Source organism: Natator depressus, chromosome 1, assembly GCF_965152275.1.
Source record: "Natator depressus isolate rNatDep1 chromosome 1, rNatDep2.hap1, whole genome shotgun sequence".
In the NCBI taxonomy this organism is placed as follows: domain Eukaryota; kingdom Metazoa; phylum Chordata; order Testudines; family Cheloniidae; genus Natator; species Natator depressus.
This window is the reverse complement of record NC_134234.1, coordinates 189,574,629-189,600,502: the sequence shown is the minus strand read 5'-3', so window position 1 is coordinate 189,600,502 and position 25,874 is coordinate 189,574,629. Positions and strand designations below refer to the sequence as shown.

General features: G+C 40.7%; 1 protein-coding gene across 3 annotated transcripts in view; it reads left to right on the top strand.

Annotated features, from left to right (window-relative positions):
- The window catches only part of NECTIN3 (nectin cell adhesion molecule 3), a 116,341-nt gene that overhangs the window by 78,268 nt on the left and 12,199 nt on the right, over positions 1-25,874 (top strand). For 2 of the 3 annotated variants that reach the window (XM_074972700.1, XM_074972709.1), the window contains one exon: positions 7,754-7,838. The exons of the other annotated variant lie outside the window; for it this stretch is intronic. In XM_074972700.1, coding sequence (XP_074828801.1) covers positions 7,754-7,838 — 85 coding nt within the window. The remainder of the gene's footprint in view (positions 1-7,753; positions 7,839-25,874) is intronic. 3 annotated transcript variants of the gene reach the window in all.

Sequence of the window (25,874 nt, the reverse complement as noted above, 5' to 3'; positions counted from 1 at the left end):
TCTTAGAGGTAACTAGTAGTAAGGAAAAAAGTTGTTGACCTTGAAGTATATAGCATGAGGTAACAGTAAATTACAGTTTCAACGTTTTTTAAAAAAAAAACAGCCTGATAAACATTCTAATGCTTGAAACTATAATGAAAATGTAAGAAATTCTACCATTTATCCCAAATGAGACTAAATGTATGGGTTTAATAACAGGCAAGCTGATGGTCAGGGAAGAGCCTGGGGTTAGAAGATGCACATTTAGGGCATGTCTACACTTACTGGTAGATTGACACTGCTGCAATTGATGCAGCGCGTGTTGATTTAGCAGGTCTTCACCAGACCTGATAAATCGATGGGAGAGCACTCTCCCATTGATTTGTGTACTCCACCTCCTGGAGAAGTGTAAGGGAAGTCACAGCGCAGTGTAGTCACCGCAGTAAGCGGATCTAACTACATTGACTTCAGTTACGTTATTTACGTAACTGAAGTTGCATAAGTTAGATCAATTTACTGCAGTAGTGTAGACCAACCCTTAGAGCCAAGTTTTAGCGGGATTATTTGCGGGGGTGCAGGGGGAGGAGCTTAAGAAAACTAGGTTTCCACCTCCCATTGAAGTTAACTTAATATTTGGGTGAATGTCTCATTTGAAAATAGCAGCTTTTATTACTTGAAAGCTACATGTTGATCAATATTACGTCACTCTTTCCCCCTTGTTTTCTGTTTCCCTTTTCTCCAAAATACTATCTTAGGGTATGTCTACACTACAAAATTAGGTCAAATTTATAGAAGTTGATTTTTTAGAAAGCGATTTTATACAGTCGATTTGTGTGTGTCCCCACTAAGCGCATTAAGTCGGCAGAGTGTGTCCACAGTACCGAGGCTAGCTTTGACTTTCGGAGCTTTGCACTGTGGGTAGCTATCCCACAGACTCTGCTGCCCATTGGAATTCTGTGTTGAGCTCCCAATGCCTGATGGGGCAAAAACATTGTCGCGGGTAGTTTTGGGTACATGTTGTCAGTCGCCCCTCCCTCCGTGAAAGCAACGGCAGACAATCGTTTTGTGCCTTTTTTCCCACGTGGGCGCTATACTGCTTTCAGCAGACGGTGCAGTAGATCCGCAAACAGTAGTCATCGAACGACCGCTTCCGCTGCCACTCTGCTCTCCTGGTGGTCCCGCAGAACCTCTATATGACCATCGTCATCTGCTGCTTCCGCTGCAACTCTGCTCGGCTGCTCTTGTCTCGCCATACCATGGCAAACATGCGGCCCGCTCAGCTGTTGTGTCCTGGCAGGAGATGGTGCAGTAGGTCTGCAAAACTGGTCATCCAACCTCCGCGTCCCCTGCAACTCTGCTCTCCTGCAGACGCCATACCACAGCAAGCATGGAGCCCACTCAGATCACTGTAGCAGTTATGAGCATTGTAAGCACCTTGCGCATTATCATGCAGTATGTGCAGAACCAGAACCTGCAAAAGCAGGTGAGGAGGCGACGGCAGTGCAGTGATGAGAATAAGGACACGGACGCAGACTTCTATCAAAGCACGGTCCCAGGCAATTTGGCCATCCTGGTGGCTCATGCCATGGAACGCCGATTCTGGACCCGGGAAACAAGCACAGACTGGTGGGACCGCATAGTATTGCAGATCTGGGATGATTCCCAGTGGCTGCAAAACTTTCGCAAGCAAAAGGGCACCTTCATGGAACTTTGTGACTTGCTTTCCTGTGCCCTGAAGTGCAAGAATACCAAGATGAGAGCAGCCCTCACAGTTCACAAGCAAGTGGCAATAGCCCTCAGGAAGCTTGAAATGCCAGACAGCTACCAGGCAGTCGGGAATCAATTGGAGTGGGCAAATCTACTGTGGGGGCTGCTGTGATCCAAGTAGCTAATGCAATCACCAACACAAGGGTAGTGACTCTGGGAAATGTGCAGATTATAGTGGATGGCTTTGCTGCAATGGGATTTCCTAACTGTGGTGGGGCAATAGACGGAACCCATATCCCTATCTTGGGACCGGAGCACCAAGACAGCCAGGACATAAGCCGAAAGGGGTACTTTTCAGTGGTGCTGCACGCACTGGTGGATCACAAGGGACATTTCACCAACATCAGCGTGGGATGGCCAAGAAAGGTACATGATGCTCGCATCTTCATACAGACCAGAGTTCTGAACAGCTGCAGCAAGTGACTTACTTTCCAGACCAGAAAATAACTGTTGAGGATGTTGAAATGCCTACAGTTATCCTTGGGGATACAGCCTACCCCTTAATGCCATGGCTCATGAAGCTGTACACAGGCACCCTGGACAGTATTCAGGAGCTATTCAACTATAGGCTGAGCAAGTGCAGAATGATGATAGAATGTGCATTTGGACGTTTAAAATTGTGTTGGTGCAGTTTACTGACTAGGTTAGACCTCAGTGAAACCAATATTCCCATTGTTATTACTGCTTGCTGTGTGCTCCACAGTATCTGTGAGAGTAAGGAGGAGATGTTTATAGCAGGGTGGGAAGTTGAGGCAAATCGCCTGGCCGCTGATTACACGCAGCCAGACACCAGGGTGGTTAGAAGAGCACAGCAGGGTGTGCTGCGCATCAGAGAAGCTTTGAAAACCAGCTTCATGACTGGCCAGGCTATGGTGTGACAGTTCTGTTTCTCCTTGATGAAAACCCGCTCCCTTGGTTCACTCTAGTTCCCTGTAAGCCAACCGCCCTCCCTTCCCCGCTTCGATCACTGCTTGCAGAGGCAATAAAGTCATTGTTGTTTTAAATTCATGCATTGTTTATTAATTCGTCACACAAATAGGGGGATAACTGCCAAGGTAGCCTGGGAGGGGTGAGGGAGGAGGGAAGGACAAGGCCACACTGCGCTTCAAAACTTATTGAATGCCAGCCTTCTGTTGCTTGGGCAGTCCTCTGGGGTGGAGTGGTTGGGTTCCTCCCCCTTCCCCCCCGCCCCCTGCATTCTTGGGCATCTGGGTGAGGAGGCTATGGAACTTGGGGAGGAGGGCAGTTGATTACACAGAGGCTGCAGTGGTGGTCTGTGCTCCTGCTGCCTTTCCTGCAGCTCAACCGTATGCCGGAGCATTTCGGTTTGATCCTCCAGTAGCCTCAGCATTGCATCCTGCCACCTCTCCTGTTGCTTCAGCCATCTCTCCTCTCGCGCGTCCCTCCTATCCTCGCATTCATTTTGTGCTTTCCTGGATTCTGCCTTTGTCTGCCTCCATGCATTCTGCTGAGCTCTTTTAGTGCAGGAGGACTGCATGAGCTCAGAACATTTCATCACGAGTGCATTTGTTTTCACTGCCTCATCTGCGCTAGCCTCTGGGACGGAGATGCTAGTCGCAGTGTTGAAACACTTGCAGCTGTGGGAGGAAAAAAAAGGGAGAGTAAAATTGAAAAAGACACATTGGCCATTTAAAAGGAGGAGCTGATATTTTCAGGTTAACATGCAGCACAAACCCAACTAACCCCCTCCACACACACACCTAATTCTCTGGGATGGTCGCTTCACCCCTCCCCCCCACCGCATGGCTAACAGTGGGGATGATTTCTTTTCAGCCACAGGCAAACAGCCCAGCAGGAATGTCCACCTCTGAATGTCCCCTTAGTAAAATTCCCCTATTTCAACCAGGTGACCATAAATGATATTACTCTCTTGAGGATAACACAGACAGATAAAGAACGGATGTTGCTTGAATGCCAGCAAACACCAAGACCACATGCTGCCATGCTTTCTAATGCAATGATTCCAGACTACGTGCTACTGGCCTGCCGTGGTAAAGCATCCTACCATGGATGCAATAAGGCTGCCCTCCGCAGAAACCTTTTGCAAAGGCTTTGGGAGTACCTCCAGGAGAGCGTCATTGAGATGTCCCTGGAGGATTTCCGCTCCATCCCGAGACATGTTAACAGACTTTTCCAGTAGGTGTACTGGCCGCGAATGCATCCCAAGGCTTCAGGGCAAATTAATCATTGAACACGCTTGCTTTTAAATGGTGTATTTTATTTACAAAGGTACACTCCGCCTTCAAGGTCCGGGAACCCGGTTTGGGATGGTATTGGCTCCAGGGTGATAAACAGTTCCTGGCTGTCAGAGAGAACGGTTTCTCCACTTGCCTGGTGTGCACTATCTTTACCCTCCACCTCCTCATCTTCCTTGTCCCCAAAATCATCCCTGTTGCGTGAGACTCCCTTGCAGGAGTCCACGTACAGGTGTGGGGCAGTTGTAGGGGCATCCCCTAGAATTGCATGTAGCTCGTCATAGAAGCGGCATGTCTGGGGCTCTGACCCCGAGCGGGCATTTGCCTCTGTGGTTTTTTGATAGGCTTGCCTGAGCTCCTTAAGTTTCACGCAGCACTGTTGCTCCCTGTGATAGCCTCTGTCCTTCGTGCCCTTGGAGATTTTTTTCAAATATTTTGGCATTTTGTCTTTTGGAAATTCTGATAGCACAGATTCATCTCCCTATACAGCGATCAGATCCAGTACCTCCCGTTTGGTCCATGCTGGAGATCTTTTGCGATTCTGGGACTCCATGGTCACCTCTGCTGATGAGATCTGAACGGTCACCTGTGCTGATCAGCTTGCCACGGTGGCCAAACGGGAATGAAATTCAAGTTTTCAAGGCTTTTCCTGTCTGTCTACCTGGCCAGTGCATCCAAGTTGAGTGCTGTCCAGAGCGGTCACAATGGAGCATGCTGGGATTGGTCCCGGAGGCCAATACTGTTGAATTGCATCCACACTACCCCAAATTCGACCCGGCCATGTTGATTTCAGTGCTAATTCCCTTGTCAGGGAGGAGTACAGAAATCGATTTTAAGAGCCCTTTAAGTCAACAAAAATGGCTTCGTTGTGTGGACAGGGTTAAATCGCTCTAACGCTGCTAAATTCGACCTAAACTAGTAGTGTAGACCAGGGCTTAGTGACTTTGGATTTTTAAGAAAGCAAATTTTAGGAGGTGACTGATAGGCCTGTACAATGATTGACATGACTATCTCACAAAAGTATCCCCGTATGAGGTAAGTTTTTAAAAAGAACATAGGCTTTAAAAGACAAAATAGTTAAGCAAACTTAAATTAAGGACTTCTAATGAACATACACATATGTATGTCTTTGTTACACAAGAGAATATCCACTAAAATGTACGTAAAGGTCTAAATTTAATTTAACTCTTTAAGTCACTGTTACAAGACAAAACAACTTAGTTGACTTATATAAATATAACTAAATAGAGAGCTCCTGAAAAGTGAAGGGAAATCCTTGTCTTGCAACTCTGCCGTTGAACTACATTTCATGTTGAAGGGGAAACAATAGAAATTTAAGTTAACATAAACAGGGTGGTAAGAAGTCAGAAGTTGCTCTTTGACTTAAATGCTTTAAGTACCACGTGACAATAAACAACAATTCATAGTCTCTCATTCTTGAGTTTACACTTCTCCAACTCAAATTTAACCACATAAAATATGTAACTTAAATTTCTTTGACTTTCACGTGGATTAAACACTTAAATCAGCTATCTATATAGTCTTAAACTGCTATATTATGTAAATTGATGCCAATGAAATGAGGGGTGCCCAACCTGCAGGCTGTACACGGTGTATCAGAGCGTTTCACAAGGCCCGTGGCCTGCTTCAACACAATATACTAATAGACGATTCATTAGCGTTTTGTCCTCATGTTTACATTATTTTACAAGTGTGTAAATACACAATACTGTATAGAGGTTGTTTTTATCTAAGTAGATATGAAACAAGCTGAACTTCAAATATAAATTAATACAGGTGACTTTAAATCTTGTGAAAATATGTATAATCTGTTTGGCCCACACAACATTGTGCTAAGGTTTATGAGGCCCTCCTGTGTAATAAGGTTGGGTCCCAATGAATTAAAGGAATTATCTGGGTACCTCAAATGAAACGAATTGATTAGACACAGACTAAAAGGGGCATTTTTTCCCCCTCAGGAACATTACATATGAAATACTTAATCAAAAACTAAAACACTTAACTAACCCAGGCATAAAGAACAAAATTTTGAAAAGTGCCTCAGTTACTTGGTGCTCAGTTTAACATTTAAAAAATAGACTGTTTTGAGGAGGGAGGGAGTGCCAAGGATTGATCTGGTGAAAATCCAAGGTCCCTACAAAGGGTTTAATTGGATAGAATAGAAAATTTGCATTAAATCATACGTTCATTCTTAGGTGGCTGCTGCTTCACTTGTTCGTAGTTGAACTACACACTACAGTAAAATAGAAAACAAAACTCTAGGCTCAGATGTTTAACTGCAGTTGAAGTTCATGGGATCATCATGAATATTAAGTGGACAAAAATAAATCCATGAGGTACTAGTCAGATGGGACTTAACTGACTAACTCTTCATCACTAAAAGAATCCTTAAACTACATGTTAAATGAAAAGTAATATAAACAAGTGTAGTTCAGTCTTATTTTTTCAGGTCTGCAATGCATTGTTAAAACAAAATCATTCTAGTTTACTTTGGCTGTTCTGGGACAGTAAAGATTTAACAGCTCCTCCAGTTGCCTAGCACCTACACACTCACGTCTTCCTTAGTATATATTATGAGCTCCAGCTTCCAACTTCTCCTTCCATGCCGGTACTTGGAGACAGATGTAGAGAACACATTTACCTTTTTTGGTTCTCTCCTTTTCTGTATGGAAATACTTTATCTTAATTAATGAAAATTCACAAATTAGGTATTCTCAGAAGAGAAGAGGTAACTTTCAAAGTAAGCACTTACCTTAACATTTACTCAAATCTAACAAAATTCATTAAGGATGAAAAAGTTGGGATTCCCTCAGACCTCTTTCCATCAGCTTCCCAAGAACTCAGTTCCACTTCATCACTCAGGTATTTTTATTTGGCGTACAATAGTGCTATGCGGAGTTGATAAGACTCAAAAGCGGGGGGCTGGATGCAGGGTACTTCACAGCTCCAAAGTTACTCTCTCACTTTTATATACATTACACATCCCTTTGCATTTACTACGCATTACATCACACATTTGTGTATTGGCTTGGTTACTTTGCGAGAACCAGTGCCCGTGCAGCATGTATTGTCCATGCTCTGTCCATGGTTCGGCTTCCTCTTTATCTCCTCTCTACATTCCTAGCTTATTTGTCTCTTATGTAGGTCATAACAAATAGTTCACTGTGTGTTCTCCCTCTTAGGTTAGTTTGCTCAGATATTCTTTTTAGTTTACTGACCTATATACTTACCTTAGTGCATATGTCCTGTTTTCAGTCCAATGATTGTTACCTACCTAATCCTGTCTTCCAAAGAATGAGGTCTCCCTGTGTGTGTTAATTACTCATGTCAGGCTAGGCCTCAGCTAGAAATTATATCCCTAACATTTGAGTATTCGTAGTTAAGATTCTTAGTACACTGAAGTCTTTCCCATAATTTAAAAAAATATTTTTAATTTGAACATGGAGAAATCAAATAATTCCCATTGTTTCAATTAGTACTTTTTTTCTGTACTGCAGACAGTTATCCAAAGTAAGCATCTCGTATGCAAGTCTGATTACGAAGAACGCATACCATATGAAGAATAAGTAGAGTTAAAGAATACGAAGGTGCATGTAATTGCCAATAAGTTACGTTTACAAAACTCAGTTTCATTGTAGATCTATTAGTGGTGAGCGGAAACAAAAGCTGTAGAATATGTATCCAGGGTGTTTCTGTGGAGAATACTGACTTTACTGTTCATTTGGTCTTCACAAATATGCCAAGTTAAACTGTATAATCTTTTTATGCAGGATTGATCTTCCACCCACACACAAACCACCACCTTCATATGAGGAAAGAGCCCTTTCTGTATCTCAGAAAGAAGTCATTCTTCAGGTAGGTGAATGAGTAATTTTAACATTTCAAAACAGAATAAGCATGTGCTAACTAACATTATGTTGCTTACAATAATACTTCAGTGTTATATGTACAGGTCCTTGTAACGGGAATTGACTAACGTTGGATTTTTGCAACATGATGTTGATTTAAACTTAAGTGGAAGAAACAACTATTTTACTGAAGTATTAAAAGGATTTAATTTTAAATTAGCTATTTGTTTTCTCTATAATATATTAACTTTACATGGAAATGCTGTAATTTGCTGAAATTGGCATGTATTAAACGCAACTGCCATAGCTGCTCTAAAGCAAAATAACTTGTAAATGATAGTTGGTTATTTTATGCTTCAGAATATTTTAGTGCACCTGAAAAGATGGGGACAGAACTGCATTGTTAGAAGTATTAATGGTTTGTCAGTGTAAGCTTCCTTACACAGATGAATTAATAATGCCCCCCTGCCATGGAAGAACCACAGGAGTGGCCATCCTGTTAGTCTAGTATATGGTCTTTCAGTAGTAGAGGTGCCTTACAATGATGGCTTCTGTGATTGGAGGAGTGGGGGCGGCAGGTATAGGCCACTGAGTACCTTTGTCATAATTGAACTAGTCAACTCTGTTGTCAGTCAGACTTGTTTGATTTACTAGAAAGGTTTGTTCTGTATTAAGCAACATACATACAACTAATTTTAACATTCATTACTGAAAGCATCCTCAATGGGGAATATTAGTATTTCACTTCATGTAATGCACTATACCCAACCACCTCATAAAATTTAGAGGTGTTATGAGCCTCAAAACTGAGGCTGGATGTGGATTTTGAACCTCAGACCAGGAGTGAAATCCTGGTCCCATCGAAGTCAATGACAGAAATGACTTCACTCTACCTAGAGTTTCATTCATTAGGAGTGCTCTAATCTGGGCTTCAGTTCAGTATTTCAGTATCCATAGTATTTAATGAAATTCTTGTTAAAGCTTTACCATATCAAGCTCCATTGTAATACAGGTTTGTAAAATACTTCGCAAATTCAGTCAAGGGGCTAAAATTTTTCTGTAATTCCTTCCTCTTAACTTACTAGCCATATAAAGCAAGAAAACTTTGATACACAAGATACTACTGTTTGAATATTGACTGCTCATTTTACCACAATGAGGTGAGAGAGAGAGAAGATGCAGCTGGGATAGCCTGAAATAATTAAGGCTCTAGTTATGTGTTAAGGGGAGAAAAAGACCACTGTGACTGTCTTGTACCTTAAATAGCAGGGAAGGCATCTGTTAGACCTTTGTTTTTTCTTTCACACAGAATCACTGAGATGAATTGGGTTTAAAAGCAACGGGACTTAAGGTGAAATGGGAAGAAAAGGGTGATGGAGATTTGGGCACGAGGAGAAGACTTCAGCTTTGGAACAAAGCTGAGTTTTCACACTGAATGCAGATTTGCCACTTGGTTCACACATTCTATAGTTTTTGTTCAGAATTGCCTGAAGGAAAATTTCTGCAAAAAACCAGCATTTCCTTCACCCTAATTAAATAATGAAGTCCTTAATTGTGGAGTTATGGACCACTGTAAGACCAATAACATTGTAAGCCTGATGAAAACTTCTCCCTCTCCTCCTGCTCCCCCACTTCGGTCTCACTCTGATATCTCATAGAGATTGCTTTAAGCATCAAGGCTTAGTGTCTTGCAAAAGTATTAATTATGAAAACTGATACTCTTATTGATGTAAATGTCCAGTCCCTTGTTAAAATTTGAACATTCTTGACCTCAACTTCTTGAGGCAATCAGTTTCACAATCTAATCACAGATTGTGTGAAAAGTTTTCCTTAATTTAATTTTGAATTTGCTGTCTGATAGTGTCACTAAATGTCTACTTGTTCTTGTGTTATGAGACTGGGAACTTCTGTCCTCCCTGTCTACCTTCTCTATTCCATGCATTATTTAAATTTTATCATGTCTGCTCTTATTCCTTTTAGTTCTATGGTAAACAATCCTAATATTTTTCCATGCCCTTGATCATTCTCACCACTGTTCTCTGAAACCCTTTGCGTTCTGCAATAGACCTTTCTTTGAGATGTGGTGGCCAGTACTGCATCCACTGTTTCAGTTGAGGCCACACAAGTGATGTATACAATGTTCTTGTATAAAAACTTTGTATTAGTCGCCATCCTGATACCATTTCCTTTTTTTTAAACCGTGTATCTACCTTTAGTAGAGGTCTTCGTTGAGCGGCCAACATTGACATCCGTGCCCCTTTCATAAGAAGATTAAGTCTATTTAGACCCTTGGGAAATGTAAGAGTATTCTTGATTTTTTTTTTCCATACAGTGTGCTTTTCTTTGCATTTTTTGACATTGCATTCACCTACTGTCATGCTACCAAATAACCTAGCTTGTTTAGGTCCGTCTGAAAATCCTCAGTCCTTTGTGGTTCTCACTAATCTATATAACTTCATATGAACTGTAAATTTTGTTTCCTCATTACTGGCCTCTCTCCCTACTCCAGACTATTAACAAATATATTAAACTCTTGGCCTTGGTATATAACCTTGGTGCGCTCTACTGTTAACCTTTCACCATAAGAAAAATCAGCCATTTAATTCTACTTTTGACTTTGTTTCCTACTCGGTTACTGAACCATGACAAAATTTACTTTCTCACATGATGACCACGTGGACTTTTTGTGGTAACTTGTGAGGGATCTTGTCAGAGAATATTTGGAAGCTGAAATGAATATATTTTATCCATTTATCCTTTATCCATTACTTCATTGACATATTCAAAGATCTCTAAGATATTGAGACGCAAATTTTCTTTGCAGAAGAAGAGATTTGGAATGAAGGTATAGAAGAACTTTAACTAAAAACACTGTCTTAAAGTTAAAGGTCCTAATAGAGAAAGCAGTGCTGCTTCTTCAAATGCTGGTCCCCATTGTATTGCATTGTGGAGTTACGCATATGCACCATGCATTCAGAGCTGGAGAATTTGAAAGTAGCATCCACTGGTCTGTGCAAGTGCTCTGGTTCACCTCATGCCTCTGTCTGAGGGAATAAAGGGCAGGTCATACTAACTGCCTCTCCAGTACCTTCTCACCACCAAGTGAGAACCTTCAGCGTCCATGGCTTTGGCTTCATTCTACAAAATAGGAATTATGTAGTTCGTAAATAGTTATAACACTTTTAAGAGTTTCTACAGTTAGTGTTCGTCTCCCGAGGGGACCCCCATACCCTGTTTGGGTGCCAGACTATGCCCAGGACTCCAGGCATCAAACTCTGCTTCCTGTCTGCGATTCTTCTTGGTCAGTGATGAGCACCAGCGTTGCCTGTATTACCTTGGGGAAGTCCACATCATGGTGAGGTGCAGTATTTCCCAGTCATTCCCCAGTCATACCTGAGAAGGGCGGGAACTTTTGTCTCCACAAATATCTCATGGGGAAGACCATGTGTCCTCAATCGGACCCAGAATGGGAACCCTCCTCCCCCCTCTGGACTTCATCAGGGCAACCTCAAATTCTATCTCTGCAAGAGCATATCTGCCCAAGGACAGGTTCCAAGCCATGAAAACTATCATTGCTCATGTACCAAACAATCTTTGAGTACCGGTCAAGTCATGTCTGTCTCTCTCCTAGGTCATATGGCCTCATGCACCTATGTCACCCCATTCAGAAGACTCTATCTTTGTTGCTTTCAAACACAGCTGCAGTCAGTATATTCTCTAAATTTCCATTCCATGAACCTCTTGGTGACATTTCCAGTCAAAGTAGTATTTTCTCTGCTGTGATGGACAAATCCTCATCAGGTATGCATGGGAGTCCCTTCTTCAAGAGTGTTCCTGTGGGTGCTCACCTTAGGTGTTGGTGCTCCCTGTGCCTAAAATGGCACAGACACCTAAGGAGGAGCACCCACAGGAACAACCGTCTTGAAGAACCTCAGTTACTGCACAAGGTGAGTAACCTTCTCTTTTCTCCCTTCCACTCTGGACAGGAGCATTATTACAGATGCATCCCTGTTAGGTTGGAGAGCCCACATGAACAGCCACACAGCACAAGGTACCTGGACCTCTCGAGTGTTCAGGAAAACTGAATCCAAAAGAAATGAAATCTCTTTAGTTGAAACCAAAATGAATATTTTCAGGCATTTTTAAAGTGCTAAATTCACAAAACGGCCAGAGGTGAGCATAGTGCTGCTGCCTTCCTTGGTAAGTTGTAGCTCAGTGGTTAGGACATTCACCTATGGTGTGGGAGACGGGGTTCAATTCACCCATGTCCCTGATGTGGAGGGGGGAATTGAATTTCATTGTCCCTTGTTGCAGGAGTGTCCTAGCCACTAGGCTATGGAATAGTCTGGCGGGGGCTTTGTCAGAGTCTCCTAGTGAAGGTGTAATTGTGTGTAAATAAATAATAATTAGTCATTGGAGCATAGACTTGAATGTGAGTGTCCTACATCCTTGGTGAATGATCTATCCAATGCTACGGAGTCATGCCAGATTTCTGGCTGAGTGATTCTATGAATTGCCACAATGAATGACCATCACCACCGCCTCTCTCCGTTGGGTATTCTGTGAATGGCCTGTAGGTCCCAGGGAAAAGAAACTTGCTGCAACTATTGGTCAAATTAATAAATTGCTTTGGGTTGACCAAAACTGCATTTTTGGCAAATAAACTATTTGTCAAAAAAAACTTTACCAAGCTCTACAGAAGACATTAGTACCACTTGTTGCCTCTACTTTTTGCTAGGGGTCATTAAGAAAAAGGCCTGGTGTTTTTATGGGGAATATTGGAAAAGCAGCAGTACTGTTGTCATATGTGCTTACTTAAAACAGGAAAAGCACAAATTGAACTTCAACTAATTGACTAATTTGAGTGAAAGATGAAAAAAATTGAGCAGTTCCTGAATCAAGTACATCTGACGGGTTTCTATTGGACAATGTATTGTAATCAATCTCCTACAACTACTGTAGTTTATAATATGCTGGCTAGACATAATCTCACAGTACTTTATGGATTCTAAGGCTGGAAGGGACTGCTGTGGTCATCTAGGCTGACTTCCTGTATAGCACAGGACATGGAACTTCCCTAAAATAATTCCGAGAGCATATCATTTAGGAAAAAGTCCACTCTTGATTAAAAATTCAGTGATGGAGAATCCATCACAACCCTTGGTAAATTGTTCCAATGGTTAATTACTCTCTCCATTAAAAATTTATGCCTTATTTCCAGTCTGAATTTGTCTTCAATTTCCAGCCATTGGATCAGGTTACATTTTCTGTGCTAGATGGAAGAGCCCCATTGCTAAGTATTTGTTCCCCATCTTACAGACAGTAATCAAATCACCCTTTAACCTTATCTGTCTTAAGCTAAATTGATTGAGCTCCTTGAGTCTATAAGTATAAGGCATGTTTTCTAATCCTTTAATCGTTCTCATGGCTCTTTTCTGAACCCCCTCCAATTGATCATCATCCTTCTTGAATTGTGGGCACCAGAACTGAACACGGTATTCCCACAGCAATTGCACTGGTGCACTAGTAAAATAACCCCTCCACTCGTTCTTGAGATTCCCTTGTTGATGCACTGCAGGATCCATCTTTTGGCCACTGTATTACACTGGGAGCTCGTGTTCAGCTGACTTATCCACCATGACGCCCAAATGTTTTTCAGTCACTACTTCCCAGGATAGTCATCCTGTAAGTATCACCTAAATTCTTTGTTGCCAGATGTATATATTTACATTTAGCCATATTAAAATACATATTGTTTTCTTGCACCCCTGTTAGCAAGCGATCTAGAGTGTTCTATATCAATGACTTGTCTTCATTATTTACCACTCCGCCAGTTTTCAAGCCATTTCAGATTTCATCAGTGGTGATTTTTTTTTCTTCCAGCATTGATTAAAAATCCTAAATAGCATAGGACGAAGAACTGATGTCCACAGATCCCACTGAAAACAGACCTGCTTAGTAACCATTCCTTGTTTACAATTACATTTTGAGACCTATCATTTAGCCAGTTACTGTTTCTCCATTTAATACAGAGATACGCAGTGAGAAGTTCATGGGCCAAATGTGGCCCACCGAGGCTTCCAGCATGACCTGCTAGCTCACCTTCAAAAATGTTTAGAACTACGTTCACGAACAGTGATGCACTGCCTATCATTTGCCCATGACTTCCGAAGTAAGTAACTTACTGGCAGTGCTTAATTTGTAATGAAAAAGGTGCCGGGGCTCAGCTCTGGGACAAATTAAGCACCAGCCGGGCGGCTGGAGAGCAACGGCTGCTTGCCGACTGCCCAGCTCAGAAGGCAGTGCCACCGCTAGCAGTGTGGCAGAAGTAACAGTGGCAGTGGCACGGCCTTCACAGCTGGTCAGCCAGGGGATGGCAGACGCTGGCTGGGAGCCCAGAGGTGCCAGGGCTCATCCCCAGCACAAATTAAGCATTTGTTACTGGATCTTAAGTTCTCACAATAGCGATACAATTGTGTCCTTTTTTTTTTTTAGTTAGTGATGGAAATGGAGCCAAAAATCAACACAACTGGGAGTAAATGTCACAGTCAACAGCAAAACCAAGCTTTTAATCCACACTGGACAGCAGATTTTCTTTTTTATTAAACCACCCCCTTTAAATGCAAAACCTTTGTGTTTTAATATGCCAAATGACTGCATCAGTCTGTAAGGTTGTCAACACGAGGCACCACTTTGAATCAAACCACAGTAACTTCAGCGTGGCCTATCCTCCTGGCAGTGTTGTGAGATGTGACAAAATGGAAAATCTGAAGTCTTTGTATCACACTTAAAATTTTATTGTCACAGCATCAGTCAATCTACAAGAAAAAGCAACAATTCCTTCTCTTTGGATCATGTTGGTACTGGTTAAAAGGAGAGCCTTTCCTGGATGTTTGTGAAAGAGTGAACATTGGAAATGCTGGAAGAGCTTTTTGTTGAAGATAAAAGCAAAGATGATGTGCACCATGTGAAGCAAGATCCACTGTCTGATTCCACTGCAGTGTGAAGATTGGATGTAATTTATGAGGATCGTTTGTGAGTACTGCTTTCCAATTTTAAAAAATGCCTAATATAGGTTTCTTGCAGTGGATGATCAAGTGATTTAAGTGACACTGCCCAGCTATCGCTGTTTGTTAGATTTTATGATCTTAGATGAAACTTTTTTGTGATAATACAATTAGAAACCTACACCACAGAAGAGATCATTTTTGAAAAGATAAAAGTATTTTTTTGGAAAAAAAAAAAAATTTTAGACCTGGAGAAAGTTAACTTGCTTGTTACGGACTGAAGTCCCTCCATGAAAGGGAAAGAGAGGGGCTTTGCTTCACATTTGACAGCAATACATGCTTCATTAAATATGCTTCACTGCATCATTTACCAGACAATTCTGTGCGGTAAGTTGTCTGGGGACATGAAAAAAAACAATGGTGTTGTAATTAGATTACATTGTGTATGTGAACTACATACACTCAACTTCTAGCTTGCATCATTGTCTTTTTAAAGCTTTATTACAAGACATTTTGGCTGAATACAGAGACCTGTTGCAGCATGACTACTTTCTCTGGTTAAGGAGGGGGAGTGTATTAGAGAGGTTTGTGTACTTCAAAAAGAAATAATAGAATTTCTTTCAAACCACAAGACTTGCAAGTTCCTGGAATTTATGAATGATGTTCCCTCTGTCACAAGTAGCCTTTTTGTGCCATATTGCTGGTCACTTTAATTTTCTCAACTTGCAGCTCCAAGACCATGCAAGCAGTGTCAGGAATCTGTATGAAAAAGTATGTGCCTTTCAGAGTATGTGTCTTGTAATCTTTCGGGGAGGCGACAAGAGAGATGTTGTACTTTCCCACATTGCACGTAGTAGCTACAGATGAAACGTCTATGAAAATGACACAAGAATTCCTAAACAATCTGAGCAAAAATTTTAAAATGAGATTTCAGAATTTTCAGATTCTGAAGGATTTGCTTTTATTTGTTCGTGGTGCATTTTGTTGTCTCTGCTGAAGCAAAGAACGCTGGCCTTCTGAAGCAAAGAACAATCTTGATTCAGCTGATGAAGGTGCCTTTCAATTAGAAATTGTAAGGCTCCAGAGCTCTGATGTCTTGAAGGCAAAATTCAGAGTAGTGGGACTTTGTGATTTCTGGACTCAGTAGGCTGACTAGTTTCAGAATAGCCAGAATCTAGTAATTTATCTTTTTAAAAGATGCTTGGATCAACATACCTCTGCTAATCTGGGTTTTCTACCATAAATATGATAAACCAACACTGTGATTGCCTGACAGATGAGCATCTTCACCAGTGCATTCATGTTGCCCTGGCCTCCTACAAATCACTCTTCACAAAGCTTGTCAGAGATCGTCAGTGTCTCCTCTCCCATTAGAGATTGCCACAAACACGGGTGGTAATGTTGATTGCAACGTTTATCTTTTAATAAAGTTTATAATCAGTCTTCATTTCTTGGCAGCCTAAGTTTGTGGGTTTTGGGGGGGGTTTTTGGTCAGCTTTCTGCACAAATGGCCTGCCTCTTGTCATGAAATTATCAAATTGGCTTGCAGGTCGATCTAATTGAGTATCACTGATTTAATGTGTGTGCCATGTTAATTTTCTGTGTTCTAATTTTTTAATCAAAATGTTGTGTGGTATTAAGTAAAATGCCTTACAGAAGTCTAAGTATATTACCTCAACACTATTACCTTTATCAATCAAACTTGTACTCTTACAAAAACAAGTAAGTTTTGACAGGATCTGTTTTCCATAAACCCATGTTGATTTGCATTAATTACATTGTCTGCCTTCAGTTGTTTGTTTGAGTCCCATATCAGCCTTTCCATTATCTTTATGTGGGATCAATGTCAGGCTTTGTCAGGGATCGATGACAAGCCTACAAAATGTATAGTCTGGTTGGTCCTAGGATGCCATTTTCAGGAATTGTCATGCAGCACTTGAGTAACCATGGGATTATCATTTTGCCTATAAATCAGGTGAATAACTGGCATTTATTGAGCCTGTACTTCTTTCAGGGCTTGTCTTCACTACCAGGGTAAGTCGACCTAAGTTATGTCGACTCCAGCTACGTGAATAACGTTGCTGGAGTCGACATAACTTAGGTCAACTTTCGTAAGACACTCTCCTGTCGACGTAACTTCATCTTCTTGGGGAGCTGGAGTGCTGGGGTCGACTGGAGAGAGCTCTGTCATCGATTTAGTGTGTCTTCACTAGATCTGCTAAATAGTCACCTGCTGCATCAATTGCAGCAGTGTCAATCTCCCTGGTAGTAGAGACAAGCCCTAAATCAAGATAATAGAATTTAATATAATTTGCAGATGACACAAAGTTGGGAGGTATTGCCAATACGGAGGACGACCAGAATATCATACAAGAAGATCTGGATGACCTTGTAAACTGCAGTAATGGAAATGAGATGAAATTTAATAGTGAAAAGTGCAAGGTCATGCATTTAGGGACTAACAAGAATTTTCCTATAAGCTGGGGATTTTAGTGGAAAGTGGCAGAGTAGGAGAAAGACGTATGTCTGTTTGGCCACTCATAGTCATCCTATGGTCAACAATGTGATGTGGCCATGCAAAAGGCTAATGAAGTCCTAGGATGCATCAGATGAGGTATTCCAGTTAAGACAGGGAAGTGTTAGTACCATTCTAGAAGGCACTGGTGAGACCTCATGTAGTATATTGTGTGCAGTTCTGGTCTCCCGTGTTTATTAAAGATCAATTCAAAGTGGAATAGGTGCAGAGAAGGGCTACTAGGATGATCCAAGGAATGGAAAACCTACCTTAGGAGATGAGACTTGAGCTTGGCTTGTTTAGCCTAACCAAAAGAAGGCTGATGGGACAAACGATTGCTTTCTATAAAAATGTATCAGAGGGATAAATACGCTTGAACATCGGCAACTGCCAGTAGCAAAAATCCCCAATGGCTGGAGAGGGGACACTAGATGGGGAGGCTGTGAGTTACTACAGAGAATTCTTTCCCAGGTATCTGCCTGGTGGGCTTTGGCCACATGCTCAGGGTCTAACTGATTGCCATATTTGGGGTCAGGAAGGAATTTTCCCCCAGGTCAGATTGGCAGAGACCCTCGGGGGGGGGGGGGTTGCCTTCCTCTGCAGCATGGAGCATGAGTCACTTGCAGGTTTAAACTAGTGTAAATGGTGAATTCTGTGTAACTTGAAATCTTTAAAACATGATTTGAGAACTTTAGTAACTCAGAGGTTAGAGGTCTATTACACACGTGGGTGGGTGAGGTTCTGTGCCTGCAATGTGCAGGAGGTCAGACTGGATGATCACAGTGGTCCCTTCTGGCCTTAAAGTCAGAGTATGAATAATAAAATTGAACTAAACTATGCGGACATTTAGTCCAGTGGTAGACACAGTCCAATCAGATGTGATTAATCATGTTTTTTGTATTAGCCCAAAACACTTGAGATGCTAAAAGAATCAGTCAGTAATCAATGGCCTGTGTGTCCTTGCATAATCTGAAGGATAAGGGCTGTTTCAAGGTCTAAAAAGACCAGGGATACAAGTCAGTGTTCTGCAGATGTTGAATGCTGAAAATTTCAGATTTGAAAATGTCACTCAGATTATACTCTTGCCTCTTTATTTGCTCACACTGGAATTCCAACCTATTTCTTGATCACTGTATTGAAATAAGAACAAGTGTCTCACTCCATCTGAAAAATTATAATGCCAAATTTCACATGGAATATAGCGCTTGAGCCAGACTTCCACATAGTTCTTGATTTTTTTTTTTGTATGTGCAAATTACTCCAGGCAAAAAACATGGAGACTAAGGCACATGCAATAATGCCCTACAATTCAAATTCCTGGTATTAATGGAAACAGATTGCTAAAGTCATGATGACATTGAAATGAAGGATAATGTAGGACAGGCAGAATAATGTGACTGTAAATGTACATGTCATTAAGTTTATCACTTTTTCTTTACTGGTGAAATGTTAAGTAGAGAAACTCATTGTTTTATAAAGAATATTTTTACAGAGGCTATGATTTTCCATCTTCACCGAGTCTAAGGTGGGTTGAGTACTATACTGCCACTTAAGAACCTAATGTTCTTCTTTTCAAGGATTTGGTGAAACATTTCTTATTGTAGATGGCTATAATTGTATCTGGTACATCAATACATAAGAAGAGGTCTTCTCTGATGCAGGACTCTATTATACAAGATAGATAGATTAAGCCAAAGCCCAAGTGCCTCTAAAGGCAATGTGTATGGAGGCTTGTGTTTGGATATCTTCATCAAAGTGGATTGGACAGAGTAAATAAAGATGCTGGGTATACATGAAATGGAACTACTGCAAAAAAGGAGAGCATGTAAGAGCAAAGCAGAAAGTGAGACTGAGATAAGAGGAATAGTAAGAGATGTTCAGGAGTATATGGAATAAGAGGAAAAGCAAAAACAGACAACTGTGTGCAGTTAAACAGAACCTTGCAGCTGAAGATGGTTGAAATCAAAATATGAAAGTTTGGGGCTCACTGGAGAGGGGATGTCACCAATGTGTGAGAAGAAAAATGATCATTTTATAAGCATATTGGAGTTATGTCAGCAACTCATAGAGGAGCCAACTTGATCTGAAATGAAAGATGAACCAGGCTTTAGTGGTGGAGAAAGAGACTGATTGATTCTTTCCTTTTTGTAATCTCTCGTAAAATGATATGATTTAAGAAGAACCTTCTTGTTGAGGGTTGTCTCGTATTCCCAGATGTGTGATATGGCACCCAGCCTCAAGCTGCAGAACTTCCGTGAAAAACTGTCATTTGGGAGGAGGGTGCCCAAGAGATCTTGAAACAGTGATCTCACTCTACCCCGTAAAAGGGAGTGCAAGTAGTAGTTTAAAAGAAACCCCTCAAATGAAAATATTACTTTGTACCAGAATGGACGATCCAATAAGTACTTGGCTAATTTCATGGAATCTCTCTAGCCACAGTTATTTCTAAAGCTAATATAACAAATAACCATTAATTGACTCAAGTTGAATTGCTTGAGTTTAAATAATGAAATTGACTATTCAAATGTGAGAATTGATCAGTACATAAAATCTTGAGATTTGATACTCATGTTGTAGTTTTACTTAAGATTTAAAACTCTTGATGTTTAAGTAGAGGTTGCTCTGATTAGAAATATAAAGCTCTATTCAAACTTAGTTTTCCAAGAAGCATGGAAGTCTCCTCGCAAGTTAAACATGTATGTTTACAAGAACCTTCACAGTACTTTAGAAGTGAAAAATATGAGTTAAATAATGTTTCAGGTTTGCTGTATTGCACATTTTACAGCTAATCCAGGCAATAGCTTGATGAAGGGAACACTAATCTTCTTAGTTTAGTCCTGTGGTCCTGAATATTTTATACTTGTTTCCCTGAGTAAGTATTTTAGTTGAATTGGAGGTATGCTGCGCTATCTGAGGAACAAATGTTTCCAAAGTGAAGTAGGGAGAGGCTTTTTGACCAGAACAAATGGTATAGAACCTAATAGTTACTAGGGCATTATTTTAAAATATTGAGAAACCGTGTACATGATCCTAAATATGTTTACTTGACATTTGCTTTTACAAATATTTCAGATTGAAGGTGGACATAAAAATTCTAAGCATTTGTTTAACTCTTTCTTTGTTAGTCATCTTGAATTATATTATTGACTTCCATGGGAAGAGAATTAAGCCAAGGGTGACTGATTGGTAAATTGCTACCAGAAATGTCTTAAACATAATACTTCCCCCTTCCTCTACATAATATATTCCTTTTTCAGAGGTGAGGTAATGTACCAAACAATTTTGGGCTAAAGCATCCAAAGAAATTGATAGATGTTTTTGAGACATTGGCCAGTGGGTTTTGACTTGGGCCATTTCAGATGCATCAAATAGTATTCAGGTGCTTTCCTCTGTTTCAGAAATGATCATGTAAGAATATCTCTGTATTGGTCTATACAATTTGTACTTAACACTAACTACTATTAAATGTTGAAAATGGTGATATTTTGAGAAATTAACTTCACTCTGGATTGTTTGAAAAAAATGGACTGCTAAGAAGGGTGATGGGAAATCTGCTTCTCTTTTTAGATGCTGTCCTTGGCCCTTGAACTTAATATAGATAACTAATTCAGTCTCGTACAGTTTACTGACTGAATTTATGGGTATTCTAAATGTAGAACTTGAATCAAATGAAGATGCTACAAATGCACAAGGCATAGTATCTATTAGCTGAGACTCAACAAGTTAATAGTAGGACTTTTTAGGCTAGATTAAAGAAAATCACATGAGACTTCACAAAGTGTGCTTTACATGGAAATACTTTTAAAGATGTGGATTACAAATTGACAGTCTGAAGAAGCTGTAATCTTTCATTTGCTTGATCAGCACCAGCTCTTCAGCATCTAAATGTTACATTACTAACGAAAGCAAATGTCTCAAGTAACTGTATTCTGATTTTAAGTGGTTGGAATTTTAAAATAGTAAATCATCCTTGATTATAATTAAAGATGATGGATCAGTGCCACAAAGATGAAACTCAGACTGCAAGTTCTCTAAATTTTGAAGGCATTGTGTCTTAGGTCTTGAGTTGCATAATGGGTCCATCTGCTGTTAACAGAAATTTATTTCTGAAAAGCACCCACTGTAAACCTTAAAATGTTGCAATTTTTCATTAGAAACAGAACACTAAATTGAAACATTTCAGTGCATAAAAAAACCAGTAAATTATAAAATTTAACTGAGTAACCTAATGATAGAGTTGGTGTGAAATGTTGATTGAAAGTTAAAAATGAACTGAAGTCTGACTTCATATTTTTATTCAACTACTGTTCATTTGTTTTGTTTTTTTCCAGCAGTTGAACACTGAAATTCAGCTACCCCTGGGGGTGAGAGTAGTAGTCAAACATCTGGTGCATGCCTATATTGTGGCCGAAGTTGTGAAATACTCATGACTAAAAAGCTAACTTGCTAAGCCAAAAGTTTGGCTGTACTATATGTTTATGCGTAGCTAAGCTTTCTATATGAGTATTCTCCCTTCCAGAAGTGTGCACAGATTGTGATGGTCAGTGTTCTACTACCTTAATTTTCACTTTAACTTTAATTACAAAATACCATAGTCAGGTTCTGTCTTACTGTGACTGCCAAAATAATGTCCAATTTGATTAAATCCTATGAAGACAACCTATTAAGAAATATATGCATGGTGTGGGAATAGCAACAACGCTAGCACTTCTTATAATATTGGTATCATTTTTTAAGTGGGAATAAACCAGACTACTTATTGTCACTGGGATAGTTAGAAACAAAAACTTAAGAAATGACCTCACCACACATTAAGCAGTGGGGGGTCATTGTCAGGCTTGTAGAAAAAGGTGTATGGCCCTTTTAAGGGCTAGATAGCCAGAGAGTGACTTGCTGCTGCAGCAGCTTCAGACTGGGGATGCTGACCCATTCCTCTCCTGATGACACGAAGAGATGGAGGACTATTTAGATCCATGTCGGCACAGGAAAAGCAGTCTTTTACCTGGACCAGGCAAGTGGTGAGGTCCCAGCACCTGCTTGGGTGGGATCAGGATGGGTAAATGATTAGGGAACTACCTGCACTGTATACTTTTATCTGCTGGGTACTCCCTGACATTTAGGAATAAAGTTGCAGCCTAATTAAACCGCATCTAGTATGTCCTGATCTCCTGGCATATCTGGATGCAGGTTTGAAGGTGAGGTGGGAAAAGAAGAAGAATGTGAACAGTAAGACATCTAACCACTTAACAGAGCTTGGAAATAGAAGCAGGACTACCAAAACTGTCTGAATTAATGTTCGTCCTTGTAATTTTTTTAACATGAGTGAGTAATAACTTTGCTATTAGGTCATGTAAATCTTAGTATAATTAAATTGAGCCTCTTTGCTCATAAATTATTTAGCCCTTTTGTATACAGTACTAGACAGCATTATAATCCTTAAGTCAGACTGAGATGAAGGTCTTGTTTCCAGAGGTATGTTTTTTAGAATTATTTTTGGGCGACAAGCTGGTCAGTGGATGGAAATACTTTTTATGTAGGCTCTGGAAGTTTTACAAGTATCTTGTTGCATTACTGATGAATAAAACTTAATTATGGCAGCCTTGTGAATGGCTGTGTTCTGGTTTAACTTGTGTCACAGTAATACATGGATAATTATAGGATATAGAACCCAACTAAAACAAATAAATATTTTCTGTTAAATTCCAATCGTGCTGTGTAGTGAGGTGAAGACTCACCAGTGCGGCACCTCCTGCTGATCATCTGGGAATTGGGTCTTTTCCAGCTTACAGAGCGCCCTCTGCAGGCCGGTGTCTCGCCTGCTGCTGGCCCTGTGTCCCTCCCAGACCTCAGTGCCCTTTACCCTGGGGTTCTGCCCCAGCAGTACCCCCACACTCTGGGTCTCCCCACCCTCAGGAACCCCCCACCCTCTAAACCCACCTTGCCTCAGTGGCTACTGCCAGTCATCATCTAGCCCCTGCTCACTGGGGCAGACTGCAGTCTGTAATGGACGCTCATCATTGGCAAGGGCTTAAGACCTGCTGCCTTTGCCTATCCCCAGGCTGCCCCGCTGCAGCCCCAGTACCTTTCATAGGCCTTCAGCAAGGCCTGCAGCCTGGCGGTTTACCAGGCTGGAGCTCCCCAGCTCCCTTTGCCCTTCCCCAGCACTGCTCTGCTTCAGGTACTTTGCTCCCAACCAGCTAGCCCTTCCCACTGCAGGATTAGAGTGAGATTCCTCTCCCAGGTTCTGGCCCACAGCCTGCTTATAAGGGCCAGCTGGGCCCTGATTAAGCCAGCCACACCTGTGGTCAGCTACATAGTCAGCTTCCCCTAGCTGTTCTTAATCCCTTTTCCCAGCTGCAGCCCTCTCCAGGGCTGCTTTTAACTCCTTCAGGGCTGGAGTGGGGTGATCATCCAGCTACATGCTGGAATTGGAATGTATAGCTAACTTGACACTAGCCTGCTAATAAAGTGATTCAGTAATAATTGCTAGCCACTTTTTGTGGAAGGGGAGACCATTTAATTCCATATAACTGTGGTAATTAAAACTAATTATTGCACATTGTCCCTTTCAAGACTAACCACAGAAATCGAGCAACATGTAGGTGGTCTGATTCTAAGCACTCTGAGAGCACTCTGTGGGATGTATTAGACTTTGTGCATCAACAAGCACTAAACTGAAGAGGAGAAGCCCAGAAATATCAGTTGAAGTTGGTTTATGAAGACTCTTACTTTAAAAGCTGTTGGGCGTTCTCTCCAGATGTTAGGCCAACTATTTTGTCAGAGAGGTTTGTCTTTAAAAAGACTGAGATTACAGGCAAAAGGAGTAAAGATACAAATAATGGAGCAAATTCTTTTCAATAGCAAGTAAACAGCCCAGATAACTGAAAAATATTTTGGACAAATTCTTAATACTAATGAACATGAGTAGGGACACATGGTAGTTGGTGAGACCTGACTAATGGAAATTCTTAACAAATTATTTAATAAAGGTTATTTTAAAATTAAAAATTATAGTGTCTGCCATTAAAAAGTTAGGTTACTTAATACTGATTTCAACCTAGGGAAAATCTGATTAGATCAAATAACACTTCGTGGTAATTAAGTTTAGATTCCTCAACAGTAACCGCTGTAAAGTGTAATGTTACTGTATTGCTGTTAATATAGAACAGCAATATAATAGCTAAATTATAATCATACCAATTAAAAGGAATAGGATGAGATTTGTCTAAGTCAAAGTGAAATGTTAACATGCAGCATCAGTAGACAGTTTTGTACAGCAAACCATCCTCTACAATATATTGGTAAAGTCTGTAGCATAGTGGGGCATCAATTCTGTTTAGGGTCACAAAATGCTGTTTATAATGAAAATGAAAGATAGGTCATATTCCCAACTATCCTAATTAATTTCATATCAGATGAGAGGCAATTATTGGCCGCTACCACAATATTTTTTCAGTCTAAAGAGCTATTTAGAAAAACAAGTTATCTCAGTATAGATCTGAAAAAGAGATGCAGATAGAGGCCTGTCTATATTAACAAACCAAAAAGACTTCATAATGGAATACTAAAATGTCCCTGATGTTCTTTAGAATGACTACATGTAAGTGCTTCTGTATAAAGATAAAGAAGGACATAAGGATAAACATATTTGGAATGGATTCTAGGAAACGAGATGATAGGCATTAGTCGGGGGACGGAGAAACTGCAGCTATCATAGGATTTGAATATTTGAGAGAGTATACGTGTGTGTAAGAAACATGGATGAGGGAGAACATGGTATGGACTTCTGAAGTGGTGGGTTTTTTTCTTTTTGTTCTTGCATTAAGCAAAGTGACTGAAGAAATGATGTATTGCAGCAGCTCTGATTTTAGAAGCCTAGAAAACACAATTTTAAACGTGGGGAAATAAAATTTGAATCAAAGTAAACCTTTAAGGCCCAAAATCAATTAACAGGATACCTGGGTGTATTAATACTTGCAAATAAAAATAGGCATTTATCTAACAGACAATGCCTGAGTGGAGCTTTTCGTTCTCTTAAGTGTTAGTGAAGTCACTAACTCTATGACAATAAAAGGAAAGTGGCGCCCTACTATGTGTTAGTAAGGTACCTTTTAATCACCTAGAAAAATTATGCTCATCTCAAGCCTTGGCAAAAATAAGATGGAGTAATGAAAGGGCCAATGGGGTCATAGTTTAGGGCCACCAAGCTGCCGAGTCCCCAGTAATGTTTGTCTGAAGTGGTGTATGACTGCATCTGTTTGAGCAGTGTCCAACAGCTTTGGGAGCTGCTTCATCAGAAGGCATTTTCTTTCTGTGTGTAAGGATCTGTAGACTTCCATTCTTTTCATGTATACCACTGATCCTTCTGGCCAAAGGAGTGAAGAGCCTAGATAGAGGAAGGAGAAGACAACTAGGAGAGAGGGGAAGTGAATGAGTTGGATGGATTGGTAGAGGGGACAGTGGATAAGGAACATTGGAGGGAATTTTTTGGATAAGGAATGGGGTATTGAGTAGAGAGTGT